Below are 23,135 nucleotides of genomic sequence, written 5' to 3' on the forward strand. Positions count from 1 at the left end.
AGATTATGCTTGCATAGCATACTTGGATATTTGGGTAAGACTTCGTGTCAGTGAGTTAAACACTGGAATAATGATGTGGCAGTGCCTTTTCCCGTTTAATAACACCACTCTACATTTTATTCACATTAGCTTTGTGTATTTTAACATTCAGATTAATTCATTTTCTCTGAACATCATCTGGAATATTTTTTTTAATTAAAAAAGAATATTCTCTTTAGTTTCTGCTTTTGCATAATTGACTCCTCACTATTCTGCTTGAGTGGGGCCAAGCTGACCTAAATTTTTGTATTTTAGAATTTAATACTTGGGATATTGAATTCTTAGCTTTAAAATGAAATTAAGTGGTAGTGTTCTGCTATATTGAAGCCAGTGATTTAATGAATATAGAAATCTAGATTGTGGGAGAAATTGGTCTTTTACATTTCAGGGCTGATAAGTTATTTTCCTTTAAGATGTCTTAGTATACAGTCAATTCTCATTCTATCACACTGTTATCCTTCTAGCAATTGTTCCCAAGTAGAGAGTAGATGTTGAAAAAGGAAAGCTCATTCATTGTCCATTTCCGTGTCTTCTGGGCAGCCAGCTTAAGGAACTGAAGGTTCCGAGCATCCATCCAGGTTCAGGTCCACGAGTCCCTGGACCAACTCTACATGGAGTAGTACATTAGGAGCCCCAGGCTCATTAGAAGTCTGTGGGGAGAGGAAGAGTTGTTTCAGGAATTCTACATGATTGATATCTCATGTGCCTTGGGTGGGCCCTGAGCAACCATCTGAACACAGAAACGTGCATCTCTTCTTCTGATGTCTTCCCCCTCTCCCATATCTCTTGCCTTGTATCTGTCTTAGTGTCATGAATATGGCAGGGCTTGGAACCCTGTGTCGTATTTCAGCATAAGTGTCCTTCTGCCTAGCTCTTTGTAGGTCTGCTACCTCTATCACTTTTTTCTGGTTGGGTTCTTATTGCAAACTTAGTGACTTTCTTTGAAAGCACAGTGCATTTCCTCACCAGGAGGAAGTAAAAACAATTCTAGATTTGGATAGTCCTGGATTCCATTCTTGGCTTCACCATTTAACTTAACTAGGTGATCTTGAACGGGTAATTTTCTTATCTAAATAGCACTTTTACAATCTATAAAATGGGCATATAATACCTAAGGTGAGTTTTGAAGATTAAATGAAAGTATATAAAGGGCTTGGCATATACTATGTACTTAATTAATATGAAGTACAACTTCTCTCTTTCCTCCCAACTATAAATAGTGAATTTTGCTTGATGATGCAAATGCCACCCATTTACCACCTAATCAAACATTTGCGATATGGACAAAAAGCAAGGCCAGAGTTTAGTTGAACTTGCCCGTTGGATAGCTGGCCACCCACTCAGAGGCCCTTAGATCAAGTTACTCTGCTCTTTTTGGCAAATCACTGTCAAGGCCCCAGTGCACTTCCTAGGCAAGGCCACATGAGTTAGAAATCCACTTCCTTTGGCTAAATTTTGTAGGAATTACTTACAAAATTTAGCATATTACTGACATTTAACGTTCATGGTTAGTTTTCACATTTAACTTATGGAGGGAAAAAAGGTGAATCACAACTGCCATTAGTCATATTTTTAAAAGTAGCGGTAATCCATGACTCTCCTAACTTATTGAAGTTGTTTCCAAACACACAGAGGCATTTGGTTGAAAACTGAATGGCTTTCCATCAGGTTACTGTCTTCAGGAGCCTTTAAAAATGAATAGACTAGTTTACATTTTAAAAATAGAATTGACCTTATTTTGGCGTATTTTGGTGGTGTGACCAAGTACACGTTGTAGGTAGAGGTGTGGCTTATGTACAGGAGACACAGCTGCAGTGAAGCTGGCAAAGGTGAAGTTGGTGCCATTCCACCCTGTCAAGTCTACACCTGGGAATTTCTAAAGAGTTCATTGCTGTGTTCTGCACTTCAATTCATAATTCTTTTAAAGCTTGTTTCATTTTCTCTTAAATTTATATTTACATAAATATCTAGGTGTCTAAAATAAACCATATTTTTAAACATGAATCTTTTACTTTATGAATTTACTAAGTAAATAATTTATAGGTTAATGAAACTATATGTTATTTCAAAATGAGAAAAAGAAAAAGGATTGATTTGAATTCTGCTGCTTTTTGGAAAGGTTCAACAAACAGCAGAGCCTCATTTAAACATACTTTTAAAGATTTTATTTATTTTTTGCCCCCAAAGCCCCAGTAGATAGTTGTATGTCACAGCTGCACACCATTCTAGTTGCTGTATGTGGGACTCGGCCTCAGGCTGGACAGAGAAGTGGTGCCTCGATGCGCACCCGGGATCCGAACCCGGGCCACCAGCATCGCAGCGCGCGCACTTAACCACCAAGCCACAGGGCCAGCCCTAAACATACTTTTAAAAATATGTAGATTTGCCTATATCATGGATCAAATCATGACCTTCAAAATATAGTTACATATGGAAAAGGCTGGTATAAAATTGTTAGGCTGTGAAAAGTGCTAGGAAACAGTACTAATAATCATAATAACATTATAAAGGGAATTATGAGTTGTCCTGTTGTTTCTAGTATTTATTTTTTGTATATTATTGATTCATTTAAATAAATATCAGTGATCTCTTGACACCTGTTAAATTTTAAATACTGAATTTCTGTTATTCCATGTATTTATTTTAACAGTATTTGTGTAAATGAAATAGTATAAAACTTTAAACAATGTTATGCAGGGTATTCTGTGAACCTTATAGTGCTAAGTATTAATTTTTTCACAGACAATTATTTTCTACAGACTATATATATCTATTAAAATATATGAAAAAATTTAAATATAATCATTTGAAACTCAAATCTGTACAAATAAAAATAGTTGCCGACATTGTTATTAGACCTCTTTTTATGATTTCATCAAGTAAGCTGTCAAATTTTAAGACAGACAGACTTCTTAGATTGCCTGCTGTTGTACTCTGTACATAATAGTTCAGAAAGCATTTGTGATAATGGAAGCAGTCTCTCCATATAAAATTGTTATAAAAATTCAGTTTAATGAAGCTACTAAATTTTGGAAAGATTTTTATGCCTCTTTTCTTCCTTTTACAGTCACAACTGTATTCATGGAAACAGCACATCACGACAAATTCTATGTGTTTTCCCGCCAACACCCTACCCTCAACCCAGTCAGTTAATAGTTTGTTTCCGTGTTCAATTCATTCTGTTTCACATAAATTCCCCTTTGAAAATATTCTAGACAGCACTTTTTAAACTTTTTGGACTGTGAACTCTTTTACACTCTTTACAATTAATGAGGATGTCAAAGAACTTTGTTTATGTGGGCTATATCTATCAATATTTACCATACTACAAATGAAAACTTGGAAATTTAAAAAATATTTATGCATTCATTTGAAAAATAAGTCCATTTCATATTAACATAACATGTTTTTAGGAAAAAATAACTATTTTTGAAAACAAAAAGTAGTGTGAAGGAGGTCATTGTTTTACATTTTTGCAAATCTTGCATGTCTACTTGTGTATTCAGTCTGTTGCAATGTGGTGTTTTGGTTCAAGTATGAAGAAAATCCAGCTTCACATAGATATATGATTAAAAAGGGAAGAGCATTTTAAGAATATTTTCAGATAATTATGTATATTCTTTGATAATGTACTAGAACTTGACAAGTGGTAATTTCAAAAAAGTTAGTTTTATGTGGAATCTGTTTCATAAAAGTTAGTTTCAGTGTGGAATCTGAAACTGTGTTAATGAACTCCTCATATCTTTTAAATGGTAAAAAATCCATTGGTATATTTTGCACTTACAATGGCTCTTTTATCTATGCATGGTTTTGTAATATCATGCCTTTTTATTTTGAACGTTTGTTCGCTGAGTTATTCCAGTCTTCCAAATGTTGACACATTTAGTTATACAATATAAAAATGAATCACATTTGTTATCACTGACCTCATCAGAAAAGTCTTTAAGTATTGGTAAGCTCTTAAGTTCATGGTAGCAGGTACAAGTTTTCCAAAATTCTTATTTTTGCTTGAAAGCTCCAATTTTTTCATTAGCAACGAAGGCTTTCAGTTATCCTTGAACTGGCAGGCTTCCTTGTTCATTTTCAGAAAAAATTCCACTTAAATACCCAAGTCTAAATTAAACTATAATTTGTCACTTGATCATTCTCTCATGTAGAAGTGATGTTGCATGAAAAAAAGCAGCTAGTTCAGCTCCCAGCTCAACGCACAGTGTTTTTTCCTCATGACGGTTAGCGCACTTTGGTAACCAGAGTGCTGTATATATTTCATCCCACAGAATATTAAAAAGACATATCTGAAAAGAGTTGAGATTTTATAAAATTAATCCTGTTTACTGCTTTATCAAGGATATTCTTAAGTGAAACTGGCTTTTTTTTTTTTTTTTTTTTTTTAACATAGCGTGCACAGCAACGTGCAGAATCATACAAGGATTACTAGAGCAATTCGGTGCCTCTGCCTGGATTCTTGCTAAGGTGCCAGCATTTTTAACCAATTAGTGCTTTTGCACCATCAGTTCAAATATCAACATATAATATGTTGATATTATTAAAAACGTAATTTTTAATCGAGGATCCCCTAAAAGAGTCTCAGAGACCCCAGGGGTCCATGGACCTTACTTTAAGAACGGCTCTTTAAGGGGAGAAAGTATAGCTTATACAAGGAGGAATACAGTAAAAATTTTCCTAACTAACTTGCTCTTAACTGACTTGCCAGTGAAATTAACCTCCGTTCCTTGGGTAACCGGGCAGCAGCTCTTGTAGAATGCTGAATGTCAAGGCTGCTAGGCTGCCCTCCAGTACGACAGTTCATTGCTCTTTCCACCAGTAGAGGTATGTGCTTAGTAGATATCAGTTGTATTTGTTCTCAAACCAGTTTTTTCTAGTTTCACTAATACCTGTAATTACACAATTTTAATAATAATATATAAATAGAATAAATGTGAGTTCAAAAAGAAAACGAACTAATGTTTCTAAAACCAACTTAAATGCCTTGGAATGACTTACTGTAAAAAATTGTCATAATGTAATGTGGATGAGGTTTGTAAAAGTTTAGGGAAAAATTCACAGAACTCTGGAAGTATTCTACATTCCTTCACAAATATCTTTAATTTCTTCCTATATTATAAAGAAACCAAAGCTGGAAATTGTGATGCCATGTTATGTGTGTTCTTTGTAGGAAATAACAGTGAAACTCCTATCTGTAGACCCATATTCAAAGAAAAGGCATCTAGCTCACCTTCAAAAGATTGGTGAATCTGTGTACATATAGATATTTTAAGTTTAAATAAAATTCATAAATTAATACCTGTATCATTTTTTTATGATTCCACATTTAACCAGCTTTTCCGGTAAATTTATTAACCACTAGTCAGGATCACATTGAATAAGATGGTTTCTTTGCTGCCATCCATGTGCTAGAAGCAAATTCCCTTTGGTTTCCATGACAGTAAAATATGCTCCACTTCCCTTCTAGGCTGGGTGAGATTGTATTGGTAAAGGATTTAGATAACCTTTAATAAATATAGCTATTACAGATCAGGTTTCATGATATAGTGATCAAACTGATGGTACCATAAACTTTTTTTTTTAATCAACGTGCTAGTATTTTGTTGAATGGAGAACTGCTTGGAATAAGCAACTGTATGTGGGAGCTTGGAAATTTTCATGGAAATTGCGTAGTAATATTTCCTGAAGGACGAGAATTATATTAAATGTTCTTTTATCTTTAAAAATAAGTTCATTGGTTAATCAGATGTGTGAGGGTTCAGTAGATGGCAGCAGTTCATTGATGTCAGCTTTCATGGCTAGGTGTATATGCTGTCATTTATAGATGCATCATAACCTGGTGCAAAGATACAGGCTGGGAAACAAGTGACTTGGATTCTCTGCCTGGCTTACCATTCACCACAAGTCAGTGAACACTGTTCCTAATTCCCTGGCAGTGAGTGTGCAGTATGAGTTGTTTTTTTCCTAAAAGTAGGGAATTTATTCACACTCTTCACAGCCTGTTTACAACCAGTACACACACTGGCAAGCTGACTGGCAAGGCATCTTTGTCTGTGACCCAATGGTTATGAAACTCATCAACCTTAGTCATTTTAGCACCAAGCTGTATCATCAGCACAGCTAACCAAACCCTGACATTGTTATCAAATACCAAGGGATTCTTCCAAATTCCTGATTTCTTTAATGATCACTTATTCATTGTCCACAGTGTGGCCTAGTTTTATAGACTTTTTCTTCCATTGTTTCTTTATTGAGAGTCTACTGTGTGCCAGACACTGTTGTAGGATTGGGACCCAATGGTGAATACAACAGAGGAGAAAAGAAAACCCTGCACTTGTAGAACTTAGATTCTAGTAGGGGATACATATATGTATATGTATGCACGTACTGATACATTTACATACATAAAGGCTAAGAGAACAAAAAATTGAGGAAGGGAAACGAGATATTGTTGCTTGGGGAGTGATGTTGAAATTCTGACAGGGTGACGAGAGAAGGCCTCATTAAGATAATGTCTTTAACTCCTGGGCCGGCCCGGTGGCTTAGTGGTTAAGTGTGCGCATTCCGCTACTGGCGGCCCGGGTTCGGATCCCGGGCGCGCACAGACGCACCGCTTCTCCGGCCATGCTGAGGCCACGTCCCACATACAGCAACTAGAAGGGTGTGCAACTATGACATACAACTATCTACTGGGGCTTTGGGGGAAAAAAAAGGAGGAGGATTGGCCATAGATGTTAGCTCAGAGCCGGTCTTCCTCAGCAAAAAGAGGAGGATTAGCACGGATGTTAGCTCAGGGCTGATTTTCCTCACACAAAAAAAGAATAAATAAATAAATAAATAAATAAAATTAAAAAAAAAAAAAAAAAAAAAAAAACTCCTAAAGGAAGAACACAGTCTAGAAGAAGTCTCTTGGAATATTTTTAAGTATTCTTAACCTGGGATCTGTGGGGTTTGTTTGGGGAAAATACTTAATTTTCACTAACTCTAACTGAAATTTAGCATTTCTTCCAAATCCTGAACGTAGATAACCAACTGTAGTAAAATTTAGAGAATCTATAACTTTGTCACAGATATTTTCATATCACATTACAGTTATGTATATGTGTCAAAATATTGTTTATGCTCATCGCTACTTATAAATTATGGTAGTTACTATCTCTGCTATTAAATCTTGTTATTTAATGCCTTAATAAAGAAACACGTATATCACCATTTTTAAAAATATCTATATTGATAGTTATATTTCAAAGTAATAGATTTACTTGTATCCCTAGGTATTATATCTTATGAATTTTGAAACATATTGAGAAAGAAGCTAAGGCTTCACTACATTGCCAAAAGAGGCTCCTGGCGTAGAAATGTTAAGCTTTAGTTAATCCCTACTTGAAAGCTTTCTTCCACCTCCCACAAGTACAGCACACTCTTCATTTGTTTCCCTCTCTTAGAGATTACTCAAATACATCCTGAACAGATGGGGAGGGTTTTCTGGATAATTCCATAGAATTGTGATTGTGAAAGATCCTTTTTAGCTTCCTGTTTAACGCAGGCCACACACTATTAAAATACTTGCAGAATAATGTAGCAAGTCAAGCAGAAATTTGGCTTCCTAGAAAATGACGGTTTAACACTTCACAGATCAGCTTTTATACTTCTCTGAAAAATATCCAAAGGACCTTAAGGCAGTGCAGTTCGTTTTATGAGAAAGAGTGAGATGGAGAAATCTGAGCTACAATCAGCTCATTTTACTCGCTTATATCAGCTTTTTAGCCACTCTCTTCATGGTGTTGACCAAGTGGGTCTGTCCAGACTGAGAGATCATAAACTATAGACCATGGTACCTTCATCTTGACCAGCCTATGGGAAATAATATGGATATACATATTTGACTGATTTAGCAAAGTAGCCATCAGAATAGAACTGAGAACCTCTTATGCAGGTAAAAAGGAGAGGGTGAACACTAGTTAAATGGGTATCCAGAGAATTTTTCCCTGCCACTACAGGTTATGTGCTTTAGATCTCTTTGAATATATTCTTCTATTTCTCATCAAGAATAAAAAATCAAGCGTAAAAATTCTCAACATCTTAATGTTGCCAAAAACCTGAGAGAGAAAAGTGTTAACTCTGTAATTTTCACATTAGACAAACTTTGTGCTTTTGTCTCATGTGGAAGGAAGTCGATTCTGTGTCATTAAACCTCTTGGATTATATCTTCAATTGTGCCCTTTACTTCTGAGAAACAGACACTTAAAAAGTGTGATGAAATCTGTGAGCTTTGTTTGCACTCATTTCCATGGTTTATTTTCCTTTACAGGTTGGTGAAAGATGCTCCTTGGGATGAAGTCCCGCTTGCTCACTCCCTGGTTGGTTTTGCTACTGCCTATGACTTCTTGTACAACTACCTGAGCAAGACACAACAGGAGAAGTTTCTTGAAGTGATTGCCAATGCCTCGGGATATATGTATGAGACTTCATATAGGAGAGGATGGGGATTTCAATACCTGCACAATCATCAGCCCACCAACTGCATGGCTTTGCTCACAGGAAGCCTAGTTCTGATGAATCAAGGTGGGTGTGGACACGGCCGAGGGGAGGCCCAAGCTGACATCAGTCTTAGTTGCCATGTTGTAAACAAAGCTTTTTTATAACTAGTCTTAGCACATGTTCATACTTGGATCCAAACTAAGCCCATGAGATGAAGTAATTATCTAGGGCATCTCTTAAAGAGTTGAGAGACATCTCTTTCCTCATTTCTGCTAGTTATATTAAACTGCAGGTTGTTTAATTATGGCCTTTGATTTTGCCAAGGCATATCCTTATAGCACAGGATCAGTGGTGAATATTCATTTTTACAGAGAATTTTGACAGTGAAGACAGGCAGCCTAGATACATGGAGTTTTTAAAAGCTACATAGGTGGTTTATTATTTGAAATGAATGTTCCTCGAACACAGATGTGTATCCTCACACCACTACTTTTTTTTTTCTCTAAAGACTTAGACATTTTTTTCTCTAAAAACAACCAAACTAGATCATTTAGGTCAAATTTGGAAGTGATTTTTGTGGATTACATAGCTGCTTTGCCTTAATGTATTATGTAATTGCTAATATTGCATCTTCTTTGTTCTTGTAATTCTGACTTAATTACAACTCCTATGGAAGTCTGTAAATGATTGAATAAGATTGCATTTAAGAAAAGCAACCCTAAAATCACAGTGAATTATTAGAATATTAAATATATACTTGGAGCTGCCAAATCTAAAATAATTTAACTCTTGATTATATTCCCCATAAGAATTAGTAGGCATTTCGTAGATTATTCAGCATCGGATTTTACCCAAGTCTAGCTTTCTTCCTTGTCATATCAACCAAACATCACTTTTAATTAGGTCTTAGAGGAAAAGAAACTAACATTAATTGAGCATATGACATGTGCTAATCCTTGTCCATATTTTATTTAATTCTCACATCAACCATATAAGGTAGGTGGGATTTGGATCCAGTTCTGGCCAAACTCAAAGTTCAGTCTCTTTCCACTATATTTTGTTGCCTTTCTTGGAATAGAATTTAATTGGTAGTAATTTAAGGGAAGCTTAATTAAGAAAGTGAATTTTCATCCTAGCTCCCTTATCCTAGGATATGGATAAGTGGGATAATAGAAAACATTCCAGGCAAGGTGTATGGATGGTGGAAAAATACAGGACATAGCATGAATAACAATATCAATACCTCGTATTGACAGATTTGAAGTTTACAAAGGTGGTAGGCATTGCCTCGTATCTCCTGAACTGGGTTGCTGTAAGGAAAAAATAAGGAAAATCAGGTAATGTGATAGTTGGGCAGCAGTGCGCAGCAGGCCTGATTTTAAGCATCAGTCACATTGGTATCTAGTTGGAGATGGAGGATACAGAGAGGAAAAAGATGAAGATGATTGGAATTTTAAACCCTAATGATTAGAGAATGGAAATTGAAAACGATCCAGAAGACTGGCAGGTGTGGAGCTGGATGGGAGAAGGAACCAGGGGACAATTAACAGTCACCTCTGCACAGCTGAGGCTGAGAACCATGCTGCCCCCAATGAGGTGGGAGCTGGGTCTTACTTAGCCTGGGACCTTGGATTTAGGCTGTGAGCTGGTGGTACCTGAGCCTGGGGAAGCCCCCACACCAGCACACCTAGTAGGCTGGCGGTGGAGTGTTTAGCACTGATGATCACACACATCTGTGGGAGTGAAGCAACAAAACTCCACCCACATTAGGAGGCAATGAGCTTAATTTTATCCTCATAGGTTGTATGTTTTAAATACAAGCAAACAAAACAAACCTTAAATCTAAAGACCTAGTTCAGATCAAAGTTCCGTTCATTTTTAGTCATGTGCCAGGGGTCTTGAACAAGTCAACCTTTCTGTAATTTTGGAGTAATAATGCATAATTAAGTTGTTAAAAGGATTAAGTAAGATTGTGTTCAGTGCTGTGTAAATTATAAATGTTATAGAAATATGAGGGGTTGTTGTTACTTAAATGCTAGTCTCGCAAGAATTATAGAAAGCTAGCATTTCTGAGTCAAAAGGATTTACAAAAATTTTTAGACCTTTAATTTTCAGTTGAGGAGGTTGAAAAATGTGACAGGTTGAAGAAGTGGTTGAACAAAATCATGTAGCTCATTTTTGGCAGATTCTGGACTCCCAGTTGATTTTTTTTACCCTTAGATTGCCGCGCCAATGGTCTCTCCACCCCACTGTGCTGCGTTTTCACATCCTAGCGAATCTAAAAGCACATAAAGGATGAGAAATTGTCTTCGAATGACAGAGCAAATTGAACACTGTCCGTTTAGCCATTGTAGTATTTACAGCTTTATTACCAATCCTATAAAATAATGGTGGAAGTTTTGTAAAGTGATAAACTTCAAAAAAATATTTTCAAGGAATAGTTTTTATGAAAATTGAATAAAAGTCTCAATTTACAGATATTTTTCTGAAGACATAAAGTTATGTGCAATTTGTGATCTCAGATGTGATGTGGTTTCAGTTTATTAATGATTGGAAAATGACTGATACTCATTTAAAGGTTTATCTTTAATTAATAAATGACTTATATTCAAGAACTTCTTAACTTACATCATGGACCCATCACAAACCTGGATAAGCAGGATATTATTTATAATGTTGATATGTGAGAGTTTTACAAAATGCAATTTGTAATATAAACTAGTCAGATAACTCAGGGTTTTGTTTGGCCATATTTTTGTTTATGCTTATTTACAGCCTCGGTCATTGTTTCATGTTTTCATCTTTCAGGATATCTTCAGGAAGCCTACTTATGGACCAAACAAGTCCTGACCATCATGGAGAAGTCTCTGGTCTTGCTCCGAGAGGTGACTGACGGCTCCCTCTATGAAGGAGTTGCATACGGCAGCTACACCACTAGATCTCTCTTCCAGTATATGTTTCTCATGCAGAGGCACTTTAACATCAACCACTTTGGCCATCCATGGCTTAAACAACACTTTGCATTTATGTATAGAACCATCCTGCCAGGTATAGTGAAGAATCAGAAGTGGGAAAACATTAAGCTATTGGAATTTTTTTCTGATTATGAAAATGGGCTGGATTAGGAAAATAAATGTGGGGTTTGCATCATATTGAGCTTAAAGATTTTTTTAAAAAATCATAGAAGAATTTAATTCAAGAGTTGTAGATAGCCAGAACATTTTGAAAGCTAACATGTGGATTTGTGATTTAGGTATTGTAAAGTTTGGAGCATAATGGTTCAAATATAATTTGTAGCCCCACAATAGTTTTATTTTTGTATATGTACAAACTTGGGTACATATACAAACTAATTTTCATGAGTCTAAGCAGAATGTAAACATTTATGATTACATGTTAATTTTTCTTTTTGTGTGATCCCCAATCAATACTATTTTATTTTTCAGTTTGTAATTTTTTCTTCCAAACTGTACAGACTTGATTCAAAATGAAAGTTGGAGCTTTACTATTTTCTTTAAATATTTTATTGAAATAAATAGTATAAAGTATAGAAAATTAACCAAAAAATGAATTGCTATAAAACTTCTAATTTCTTGTTGCTGTGTAGCTTAGCTTTCTAAGAGAACTGGCTCTAAAAGAAAATATGTATAATTTGGGAACTTATTCATTTCTAGGAGAGCCTTGTAAGTTTCTTTATTTCTAAACAGGACTAAGATGTTAGAAAAAGTTTAGGTGGTAGATTTTTATCAATATGGGTTTTTTCCCCCAGTGAAATGCAATTTTTAAATGATGATTCTAGACCTACAGCAAAGAATCCAGTATTTAAATCTTTTTCCTACAATTGTATACCCATGGATTGGACAGAATCTCCATTATTGGATTGGTTATCCAAAAAATACTTCAGAGCAAAAGAACTATATTGAGATTTAGTTTAGACTTACATTCAGATCGCTGTTGTTTTATTGCTTATTTCTTAGACATGCAGGAGAGGCCTGTTTTGTAGTTTATCTTGGTAAACAAAGGCCAGCTAAAGCAAGGGACTTCTAAGAGGTCTCAGAGCTTTGTAATTTGAGCTGAGATCTCACAGCCATCCACATCAGGGCTTGGGTGTGCTGTGAGCTGTGTCTGTGGCTACTTCCTTAGCTGGAAAAGACAGTATAAACATCTCTAATAGGAAGATTCACATATTTGTGTCAATTAATCCAACAAACCTTTATTGAACATCTCTGTGCCAGTCACTGTACTAGGCAGGGATTCAAAGACGAATAAAACATATCATCTGCTTTCATAGGATTCAGAGAATCACATTTTATAATAATATTTACTTGGGAGAGCCTTTACTAAACTGGTAGAAGCAAAAACATTAGCTGTAAATTATGTAAATGTGGTCATTTTTAGAAGAGATTCTGTGTTAAGTCAGTCTCTTCTCAACGACATTTCTCATTTTTCTCTACAGTTGCTATTCTAGTAGTGATTACAGTCGTGCCTCTCTTAACGACAGGGATATGTTGTGAGAAACGTGTTGTTTGGCAATTTCCTCATTGTGCAAACATCGTAGAGTGTACTGAAGGGGAACAAAATTTGCTGCCCCAAAATGTGTCTCTTTAACATGAGGATTATTTTAGGATGATTATTTTTAAGAAACAAAAGACTCAGAAAGTTTTTCTTGTTATCTCCCCCTTAACTGCCTAAAAGAATTCAGATTAAAAAACCTGTCTCAGGAAGAGAGCTATCACCTTAGCATAACGTGAACTAGCTGGTAGACAGGGAGGAACCTCGAAAAGCCTGTTTGTTGGGCTCCCCTCTGTGTTCTTCTATTTCTGTGTAGCCAAACACACTTGTTTTCCAAATGTTTCACCTACCTGTGAATTGCCTTCTTGCCCTTTGAAGGCCCTGACTCTCCCCACCTCCAACATCTTCTTTTGTCTTTAGCTGAGGATAGTATTTAAGGTGAGGGCTTTGGCCATTTTGGTGAGTTTACTTGGTTTTCCTGGGTTTCTCTCATGTATGCATGTTATTAAACTTTCGTTTGTTTTTCTGCTATTAATCTGTCTCATGTCAATTTAATTCTTAGACTAACCAGAAGAACCTAGAAGGGTACAGGAAAATTTCTTCCTCCCCTACTGTCTTTACACAAACCCAGAGGTATAGCCTACTAGACACCTAGCCTACTAGACACCACCTATTAGTACATGGTACTAATCTTATGGGACCACCATTGTACATGCAGTCCATCATTGACGGAAACGTGATGTGGTGCATGGCTGTATATAACTAACAAGAGAGCATCAAAATATGTGATACTGATATCCAGTCTTACCTGCTTTTGTTTTTCTGACCTATTCCAGTATGATCTTTGTATTTGCTCTCTTTTCTTTAACTTCCAGCAGTATGTACTGGCAGGATCTTCTCTGGGAATTAAGTATTTTTCCTATAGAAACTCAGTTTCTCCTCTTTCTTCCACTTTCTTGAAGCACTTTATGTTATTATCTTGGCCTAGGATGTGGAATGAGTTGGTGGGAGAGCTAGTGCTCATTTCAGGTTCAGGAACTCATCATGCACAATGCGATAGCCCATGTATCTGTGCAAATATAATGCCATTTAGCATGGACACTGGAAAATTAGGAAGATAGCCAATATACATAGGCATTAGTAGTTGTGGCATTTCCGTTACCAATGACAAGTTGCCACATAACAAATACAAACTTGCACACAAGATTTGTGGAAGACCTTCAAAGATTCTGATTAATTGGTCTGGGGTAGAGGATGGGCATCCTAGTTTTGTTTGTTATTTTTATCCAAGATACACAATTGATTCTAATTTGAAACCAGGATTGAAAATCATTGTTTAGACCTTTATGGGAGTATGCAGTTTTAAACTTATCTTAATTCTGTCAAACTTCTTTCCCCAGGGTTTCAAAGAACTGTGGCTATTGCAGACTCAAATTACAACTGGTTTTATGGTCCAGAAAGCCAATTAGTGTTCCTGGATAAATTTGTCATGCGTAACGGCAGTGGTAACTGGCTGGCTGACCAAATCAGAAGGAACCGTGTGATGGAAGGTCCAGGGACACCATCCAAAGGGCAGCGCTGGTGTACTCTTCACACGGAATTTCTCTGGTATGACACGTTGGGCTGGCTTTAAAGAGAAATTGTACCCAGGGGTACAGTGTGCTAGATTTTTGCATTTAAAAAGAAAAACTAACCTAAAGCACTTTTTATCCCTTTCTCCATGCCACCTAAGTACTTGCAGCTTCAATTCATATCGCAGTGTTTGAAAATCTGTCAGAAACATTTCCTTACATTTAGGATCTAATTACTGTTGGCAGTTTTTGGTGTTCTTGTTTTACAAATGTCCTCGGCTCACACTATTTCATAGATATGCATGTTTTTATTTACATCATTTTTGAAATCACATAAAGAAAAAACCACAAAATTTAAACTGGGTTATTCTGATAATCACACCAAAGAAAAAAAGGTAGTAAAATATTTTGTTTTGTTTTGGTAAATGGAGCATTATAATTTTCTAATAGCAAAGCTGTTACTAAATTTTCAAAACTATTTAAAAGTGTTTGACAATATTTGACAGTTTTACTTTGATAATAAAAGAACCGTGTAATTTTTTTGCCTTAATCTTTTAAGCCCAGAAGGAGAAGCCAGGGTCTCCTTTTTAAGTACTGCCAAATGTATTGTTGGCATCCAATAAATTAAAATAAAAATTACAGGGAACTGGTTAATCATTAATTCCTGATGTCTTTTCAAGCTCTTGAAATTTGCATTCAACTCCAAAATAAGCTTCTGTGGTTTGATTGCTTTTCTTCATTGTTTTTTTTTTTTAAATTTAAACAATTGGGGGAAAAATTAGTAAAGTGGTAGCTGTCTATAGTTTAACCAGCATTTTTTAAAACTATTTTCACAGATGAACTAAATATATTAATATGCAACCATTATGACCCTTTTTAGAGATATGAAGTAATTATTTAATAGTGTTTTCACTTACTCATAAATAAGCAACGAAGAGAGTTCTGTAAAGCTGACTGTAGGAGTCAGATTAATGCTAAACCTAACTCGATTCAAAATTTGCCTTTACAGGAATATGACCAAAAACTGAGAGAAGGATGATGGCCAATTCAGCTTGTATCTGGATTTGTTAAATTATAATAATTAAGCCAACATTATACTATATCTAAGTAGAGATGCAATTTCTGATGTCCTGATACGGAGACTCTAGAACAACAGACAAAACAACCAAAATCAAACACCAATAAGATTAAGTCTACCATACGTGATTGATTCACTTTAGATAAAAGTATCTAAGAGCTAAGAATAGGGGTCTGCCTTTCTTCTCTTGAGCAGCAAATCTCAAGATCTATGAACAGGTTCAAGATCTATGAACCTATCGAGGCTATCTCAAATCATCAATGCAAACAATCATCTTCATTATTATATTTTGAGCCTTTCTGAATCAAAAACCTGTGTTCTTAATGACTGTGAAATGTTAATGTTAACTATTGTATTACTTTGATGCAAACATTTGTCCTAAATAAAAATAAGCCATTTATTGTCCCAACAGTATGATATCATCTTCAGATTAAAACAAAACAAAACCCTTGGATCTGGGCTAGGCAGTGGTAGCCACAGTTACAAATTTTCAAGTATTACATAGTTTCCTGAATTTTATGCATTTATAGTCTTAGATATGGTATTGGTAGTAAATTTTATCTAATATGTGAAATTCAACTCTATTTAAATTATTTTTTTAGAGGGAAAAAGTGCTCTACCAAACTTGCAATAATATCACTTGTTGCAGAACAATACTTCATTACAACTCGAGGCTTGTTAGAGTCCAGATCCTAACATGAGGCTCCCTAGGATAGGAGCCCCTCAACTAGAGGTCTGGATGAAGTGCTTAATTCTATGAGCCCCAGTTATTTGGTGGCAGCCCTGAAATCATTAAGTGAAGAAGGTCCATGTAGTAATTAGCAGCCAGCAATCATTTCAGGCTCAAACCCCAGGATCACTTTGTAAAGATATACTCCTCTCCCATTCACCAAGGGTGTTCCTCTGTGCATGCTGATGGTCCGTGGGTGTTTTCAGAAATGTCTCTGATCCGTTCTTCACTGCCAGTGCTCTGGGTGGCCTTGTGTGTTGTTTTCTCCAGCCACATTACCATGTGGCATCACAGTTCTGATGTGTTATTTTCACTTCCATGAGAAAACTGCTTAATTTCTTAAAATTAATTCTTTTTCAGGTATGATGCCAGCTTGAAATCTGTTCCTCCTGCAGATTTTGGCACCCCTACATTGCATTATTTTGAAGACTGGGGCGTTGTCACTTACGGAAGTGCACTGCCTGCAGAAATCGATAGATCTTTCCTTTCCTTTAAGTCAGGAAAACTTGGGGGACGTGCAATATATGACATTGTCCACAGAAACAAATACAAAGATTGGATCAAAGGATGGAGAAATTTTAACGCAGGGCATGAACATCCTGATCAAAACTCATTTACTTTTGCTCCCAATGGTGTGCCTTTCATTACTGAGGCTCTCTACGGGCCAAAGTACACCTTCTTCAACAATGTGTTGATGTTTTCCCCAGCTGTGTCAAAGAGCTGCTTTTCTCCCTGGGAGGGTCAGGTCACAGAAGACTGCTCATCAAAATGGTCTAAATACAAGCATGACCTGGCTGCTAGCTGTCAGGGGAGAGTGGTTGCTGCAGGGGAGAAAAATGGGGTCGTTTTCATCCGAGGAGAAGGTGTGGGAGCTTATAACCCCCATCTCAATCTGAAGAATGTCCAGAGGAATCTGATCCTCCTGCATCCACAGCTTCTCCTCCTTGTGGATCAAATACATCTGGGGGAGGAGAGCCCCTTGGAGACAGCAGCAAGCTTCTTCCACAATGTGGATTTTCCTTTTGAGGAGACAGTGGTAGATGGAGTCCATGGAGCTTTCATCAGGCAGCGAGATGGTCTCTATAAAATGTACTGGATGGATGATACTGGCTACAGTGAGAAAGCAACCTTTGCTTCAGTGACATACCCTCGGGGCTATCCCTACAATGGGACAAACTATGTGAATGTCACCATGCACCTCCGAAGCCCCATCACCAGGGCAGCTTACCTCTTCATAGGGCCATCCGTAGATGTTCAGAGCTTCAGCATCCACGGAGACTCTCAGCAACTGGATGTGTTCATAGCTACCAGCGAGCATGCCTATGCCACTTACCTGTGGACAGGTGAGACCACGGGACAATCTGCCTTTGCACAGGTCATTGCAGATCGTCAGAAAATTCTGTTTGACCGGAGTTCAGCCATCAAGAGCACCACTGTCCCTGAGGTGAAAGACTATGCTGCTATTGTGGAACACAACCTGCAGCGTTTTAAGCCAGTGTTCCAGCTGCTGGAGAAGCAGATCCTGTCCCGAGTCCGGAACACAGCTAGCTTTAGGAAGACTGCTGAGCGCCTGCTGAGATTTTCAGATAAGAGACAGACCGAGGAGGCCATCGACAGGATTTTTGCCATTTCACAGCAACAGCAGCAGCAGCAAAGCAAGTCCAAGAAAAACCGACGGGGAGGCAAACGCTATAAATTTGTGGATGCTGTCCCTGATATTTTTGCACAGATTGAGGTCAATGAAAAAAAGATTCGACAGAAAGCTCAGATTTTGGCACAGAAAGAACTGCCCATAGATGAAGATGAAGAAATGAAAGACCTTTTAGATTTTGCAGATGTAACGTATGAAAAACACAAAAATGGTGGCTTGATGAAAGGCCAGTTTGGACAGGCGCGGATGGTGACAACTACTCACAGCAGAGCCCCGTCACTGTCTGCTTCATATACCAGATTGTTCCTGATTCTGAATATTGCTATTTTCTTTGTTATGTTGGCAATGCAACTGACTTATTTCCAGAGGGCCCAGAGCCTCCATGGCCAAAGATGTCTTTATGCAGTCCTTCTCATAGATAGCTGTATTTTATTGTGGTTGTACTCTTCTTGTTCCCAATCACAGTGTTAGCACGGAAGCTATAAATTGCTTGATCGTTTTGAGGTCACAAGTCTATGCAAAAAAAAAATTATTGCCCTAGTTTGTTACTGGATTTTTTTTCTCAGATTCATTTTAACAAATTAAGGAGAAGATATTTTCACACAAGAAAGCAGGGACATGGAGAAATCAGAATTGGAACAGGCAAAGAATTTATCAAAGGAATAAGAATAGCTCGGTTGTCACACAGTGTTTCTGAAAGGGTTTGGCTTGGCTAATTCAGCAGTCCGTATAATACTACTCTTATAAGAAACAAAGAGTCTGGTTTTAAGTAATATTTTTTTCTTAAGAGAAACAAAAAGGATTTAGATAGAATTGGATTTTATTAATATTAATTTAATGCTATTAGCAATCTCCAGGTACTATTTTATGAAAAGACTGAAGCACACAATTCTGAGAAATACAGAAATTTTTTTAATGGTGTAGTCATGTTTAAAAATAAATGTTGCTAAGTTGAAAAATAAATGTTGCTATGTTGGTGTCAACTTCCTTGGAGAGCAGTTTATCTGCATGTTGGATTACTATTCAGGTAACGTAGTAAAATGATGGCAGAAGATCATTAAAAACTTAAAATGTATTTCCAGTAGAAAACATATATCTATGAATGAATATTTCCTTGATGATGTTGGTCTTTGCACATGCATAATTGATTGCTTTTATGAATCCATTGGTTCAATAAATAAAACAATACAGGTAACTTAATTTTCTATTTTCCTTATATGGAAAACTGTTGTAGACCCAATGACTAATCTTCAAAGTAAAATATTTTATATCCTAAACGTTGATTCAATACCAAAGAAGATGGGGAATCTAAAATTTGAATATGATTCTTATGTTTATTAATAGAAAACTTTCTTCAACTTTATTTTGCTAAATAAATGTCATAATTGTGATTTTTCTATAGTGTCTTTCTTCTTTGTTTCATTACAGTCAACACATATGCAACAATTTCAAAAACTTTGAAGAGAAATGTTTATTTGGACATGCATTAATTAAACTTATAATGTAGTGTTTGAATTGAAAGAAGTAATTTCTCTGCTTATTTACCTTTTTATTGTTTAAACATATTTTAAACATTTAAAACAAAAGTTTGGGGCTGGCCCAGTGGTGTAGTGATTAACTTTGCGTGCTCCACTTCAGTGGCCCGGGGTTTGCAGGTTCGGATCCTGGGTGCGGACCTATGCACCGCTTATCAAGCCATGCTGTGGCGGTGTCCCACATATAAAGTAGAGGAAGATGGGCACGGATGTTAGCTCAGGGCCAGTCTTCCTCAGCAGAATGAGGAATATTGGCAACAGATGTTAGCTCAGGGCTAATCTCCCTCGCCAAAAAAAACCCAGAAAAACAAAAGCCAACTTCTGATATTTAAGGAATACCAAACTTAAACATACAATTTTTGTATTTATTTTCAATCAAGTCCTCAGGAGGTAGCAGCACAGAGTACTGGAAACATATTCCACAGTTTATACTTCAGCATAAGAAAATGAGATACTTAAAAGGAACTTAAGAATAAATTATCTTACATTCAGCATACTTGAGTCTCATATATTTCTCCCTTGAAAAGAGAAAATATGTTGGTCTCAAATTTTACAGTAAGAACACATTCACTGATTTATAGGTATAAAGTAATAATGGCGATCTTTTCCTTTTTCTTGTCCTTTTTGTTCATGGAAATACCAGTAGGTAACAGAAAATAAGAATACCGAGAAACTCTTATGAGTACCTTTTTGCAGTTCTAATTTTGAACCTTCTGACATAAAAAAAGCACAAGTTTGACTTTTTACTGTGCTTCATTCATTATACTTGGAATCTAGAAAATGACTTCTGAGGAAGTATTTTTTTTTCTTTCATGGGAAAGGTCTCTAGGGAGGATGTCATTACACACTGTTTAAAAGAATAATGTTTTCAAAAGAATAATGCTTCCGTTTGTCCTGCGTGGATGCTGTTACTGGGATTTAAACTTGCTTTATGTGACAGATTCTCCGTTTACTTAACCTCATTCAACATTCCTCTCTTCTACTCTTTCTCATTCAAAAGGATGAATTGTCTGAAATGATCAAAAGAATTTTGAAAAAAAGGGAAAATTGCTCTGTGAGGCTACCAAGCAAACCTGATCTCAGATCCAAAAACTCAGGCATACTTTCTAATAGAGATGAAAAGTGCAAGCGAGTGCCAAATCCAGCTTTCCTTTTGTTTTCACCAGGTTAGGGCAGACAATAAATTAGTCACCTTAGCATGATCCCATCTAACACATTAGCTCATTTTTTAATTTTTAAAAATATGGTAATCATGTATCTTTAAGACAAAATTAATTAGATGAATTTTTTCCCTTCTAATGAACCTCGTATTTCTTAAAAAGAAATTTCCTCAAGCAGTGACTTAAGTGCTTACATAAAAAAAAAAAAAAAATCTGAAAGAAGTCACAGCTCTTCATAATGAGGCATGTTTTATATCAGGGATAGTGCATATTTGAATAAAACTAAGGAACTTTTTGTATCTTCAAGAAAACCAAGCAACGTTATATCTCTCTCGAAACTGAGTAATCAATTATGGAATCTGTTTTAGTGCTGCTCACTTTGAAAGGAGTGTTTCAAGTTCATCGGGTAATATGTGAGCTGTTGTTCAGAGGATTGGCAGGACTTTTAGTCCTAGCCTTAAAGAAAATTTGGGAATCATTGGTATACAGAGCTTGTCTGTGCAGTGGAAGGGGCGTATTCCCTGATTGGTAACTGATTAGCTTATAAACAGCCATGATGATGGATGAGACCTATGTATCATCTGCTGAGAGAACATTTTTTTTAGGTCATTGTTGTAATTGTTAATAAAGTCAGGTGGAAGACATTCTGGGAGTGTTTTAATAATTAAAATTTATTGTATCATCTAGAATATTGAATTAATTCTTCCACAAATATTTTAGTTATAATTTTAAAGAAGGTCCAAATGTTCTAAGGTTACTATAAAATAGTTTTAACAGCATATTATGCACACTGAATGTTTTTAAAAAGAAAAATTTACGTTATGACTTATTCTGTTTAAAAAGAATTCTTGATAGTTCACAAACTACCCACAAAGGAATCAGAAATTTCTCCAAATTTTTACGAGAAAGCAAGTTATGAAATGTTCTATTTGTAAGTTAAGTGAATTCCTGTTTTCCCTTAGGAATATAAAACAAGATTAAAATGGATATGGTCATGGGTAGGACAGTCATGTAATTTATCTTCTAAACTGGGCACTTTTGAGAGTTAAAGGAGGAGCAAACCAAGATTGACGTAAACCAAGACTGTCCTAGGAGAACTAGAACATGTGGTCATCTGTGTCAGAGATTAACTCAGGAAATAAAAGGGGTTAGGGAGCTGTGTGAAGGTCTAACTTGAAATTTAGTGCTAAAAAGGAACTTGAGATGATCTGATCGAGCTTCCAAAATCTGCAGATGGAGAAACTGAGGCTCAAACAAAGGAGGCTACCCTCTCTCCCCACATCCTGCCCTGTGCTTATTTCATTTCTCTTGGCAAAGCCCACTGGCTTGAATCTCTCCTCTTTACATTCATGTTGAGAAGAGGTCTGTTTCTGCAGCTCATTTAGCTTATTGGCCAAGATGACGTTTTTCCAGCACGTTCAGCCAGATATTTGCTTTATGCTATGTAACGTCAATGAAATACTGACAAGTTTTCAGAAAATGACTGAGAGAAATCATGCATCCCACTACACGGTCTAAATATTTAATTTTTGGTCATCTATTTTAATAGACAGGTTCAAACTCTGTTAAACAAGATGTGTAGTCACGATGTGAAGAGTAAAGGTCAATAAAGTTGCATTATGACTTTTCTTTTCTTTGTATTGGGTATATGGTTTCTCTTTTTTTTGTTTTTGGGGTTTCTTTTGTGTCTTTTTTTTGTATAAGTTATAAACATACATGATTGAAAAGGTAAAATAGTACTAGAAGACTTGTATTTTTTGTTGTTGTTTTTTTGTGAGGCAGATTGGCCCTAAGCTAATATCCCTTGTCAGTCTTCCTCTTTTTGCTGAGGAAGATTGTCCCTGAGCTAACATCTGTCCCCATCTTCCTCTGTTTTGTATATGGGATGCCACAACAGCATGGCTTAACGAGCAGTGTGTAGGTCCACACCCAGCATCCAAACCAGCGAACCCCGAGCCCCCGCCGAAGTGGAGCATGCAAACTCAACCACTATGCCACCGGGCCGGCCCCTAGAAGACTTGTATCTTTAAAAATCTCCTGCCTGCTCCCTTCTCACTCTTGCTTCATGCTTCCCAGAAGTAACCAGTTACTGATTATCTTAGCTGTTGTGTCCACGGTGTCCTTGTTTATGCTAAGGTCTAAAACTTCCTACCAGTGAAGAAGAGGGTTTAGCTCCCTTATCCATCTCCCCTTTCTCCAGATGTGTTTCATTCACCCCCAACCTTCTAACAGGGCTATCATAATTTTTGGCTAGGTCAGTCTTCAGTGTTTATATGTTATAACTATGTAAGTATGGCTTGCGGGTTAGCCATGAAGAGTACTATCTTCCTTTCGTATTCTTCCTTTCATATCAATCCAGAGTTAATGATTGT

General features: G+C 36.5%; 1 protein-coding gene across 3 annotated transcripts in view; it reads left to right on the forward strand.

Annotated features, from left to right (window-relative positions):
* DSE (dermatan sulfate epimerase) overlaps nucleotides 1-19,459 on the forward strand; it is a 70,250-nt gene extending 50,791 nt beyond the window's left edge. For all 3 annotated transcript variants that reach the window (XM_004422241.3, XM_087444026.1, XM_014781184.2), the window contains 4 exons: nucleotides 8,357-8,610; nucleotides 11,335-11,574; nucleotides 14,439-14,646; nucleotides 16,778-19,459. In XM_004422241.3, the coding sequence (XP_004422298.1) occupies nucleotides 8,357-8,610; nucleotides 11,335-11,574; nucleotides 14,439-14,646; nucleotides 16,778-18,539 (2,464 nt within the window). In that variant the 3' untranslated portion in view covers nucleotides 18,540-19,459. The remainder of the gene's footprint in view (nucleotides 1-8,356; nucleotides 8,611-11,334; nucleotides 11,575-14,438; nucleotides 14,647-16,777) is intronic.
* Nucleotides 19,460-23,135: the final 3,676 nt, after the last annotated feature.

Source organism: Ceratotherium simum, chromosome 19 (genome assembly GCF_057802395.1).
Source record: "Ceratotherium simum simum isolate JZ-2026a chromosome 19, ASM5780239v1, whole genome shotgun sequence".
NCBI lineage: Eukaryota > Metazoa > Chordata > Mammalia > Perissodactyla > Rhinocerotidae > Ceratotherium > Ceratotherium simum.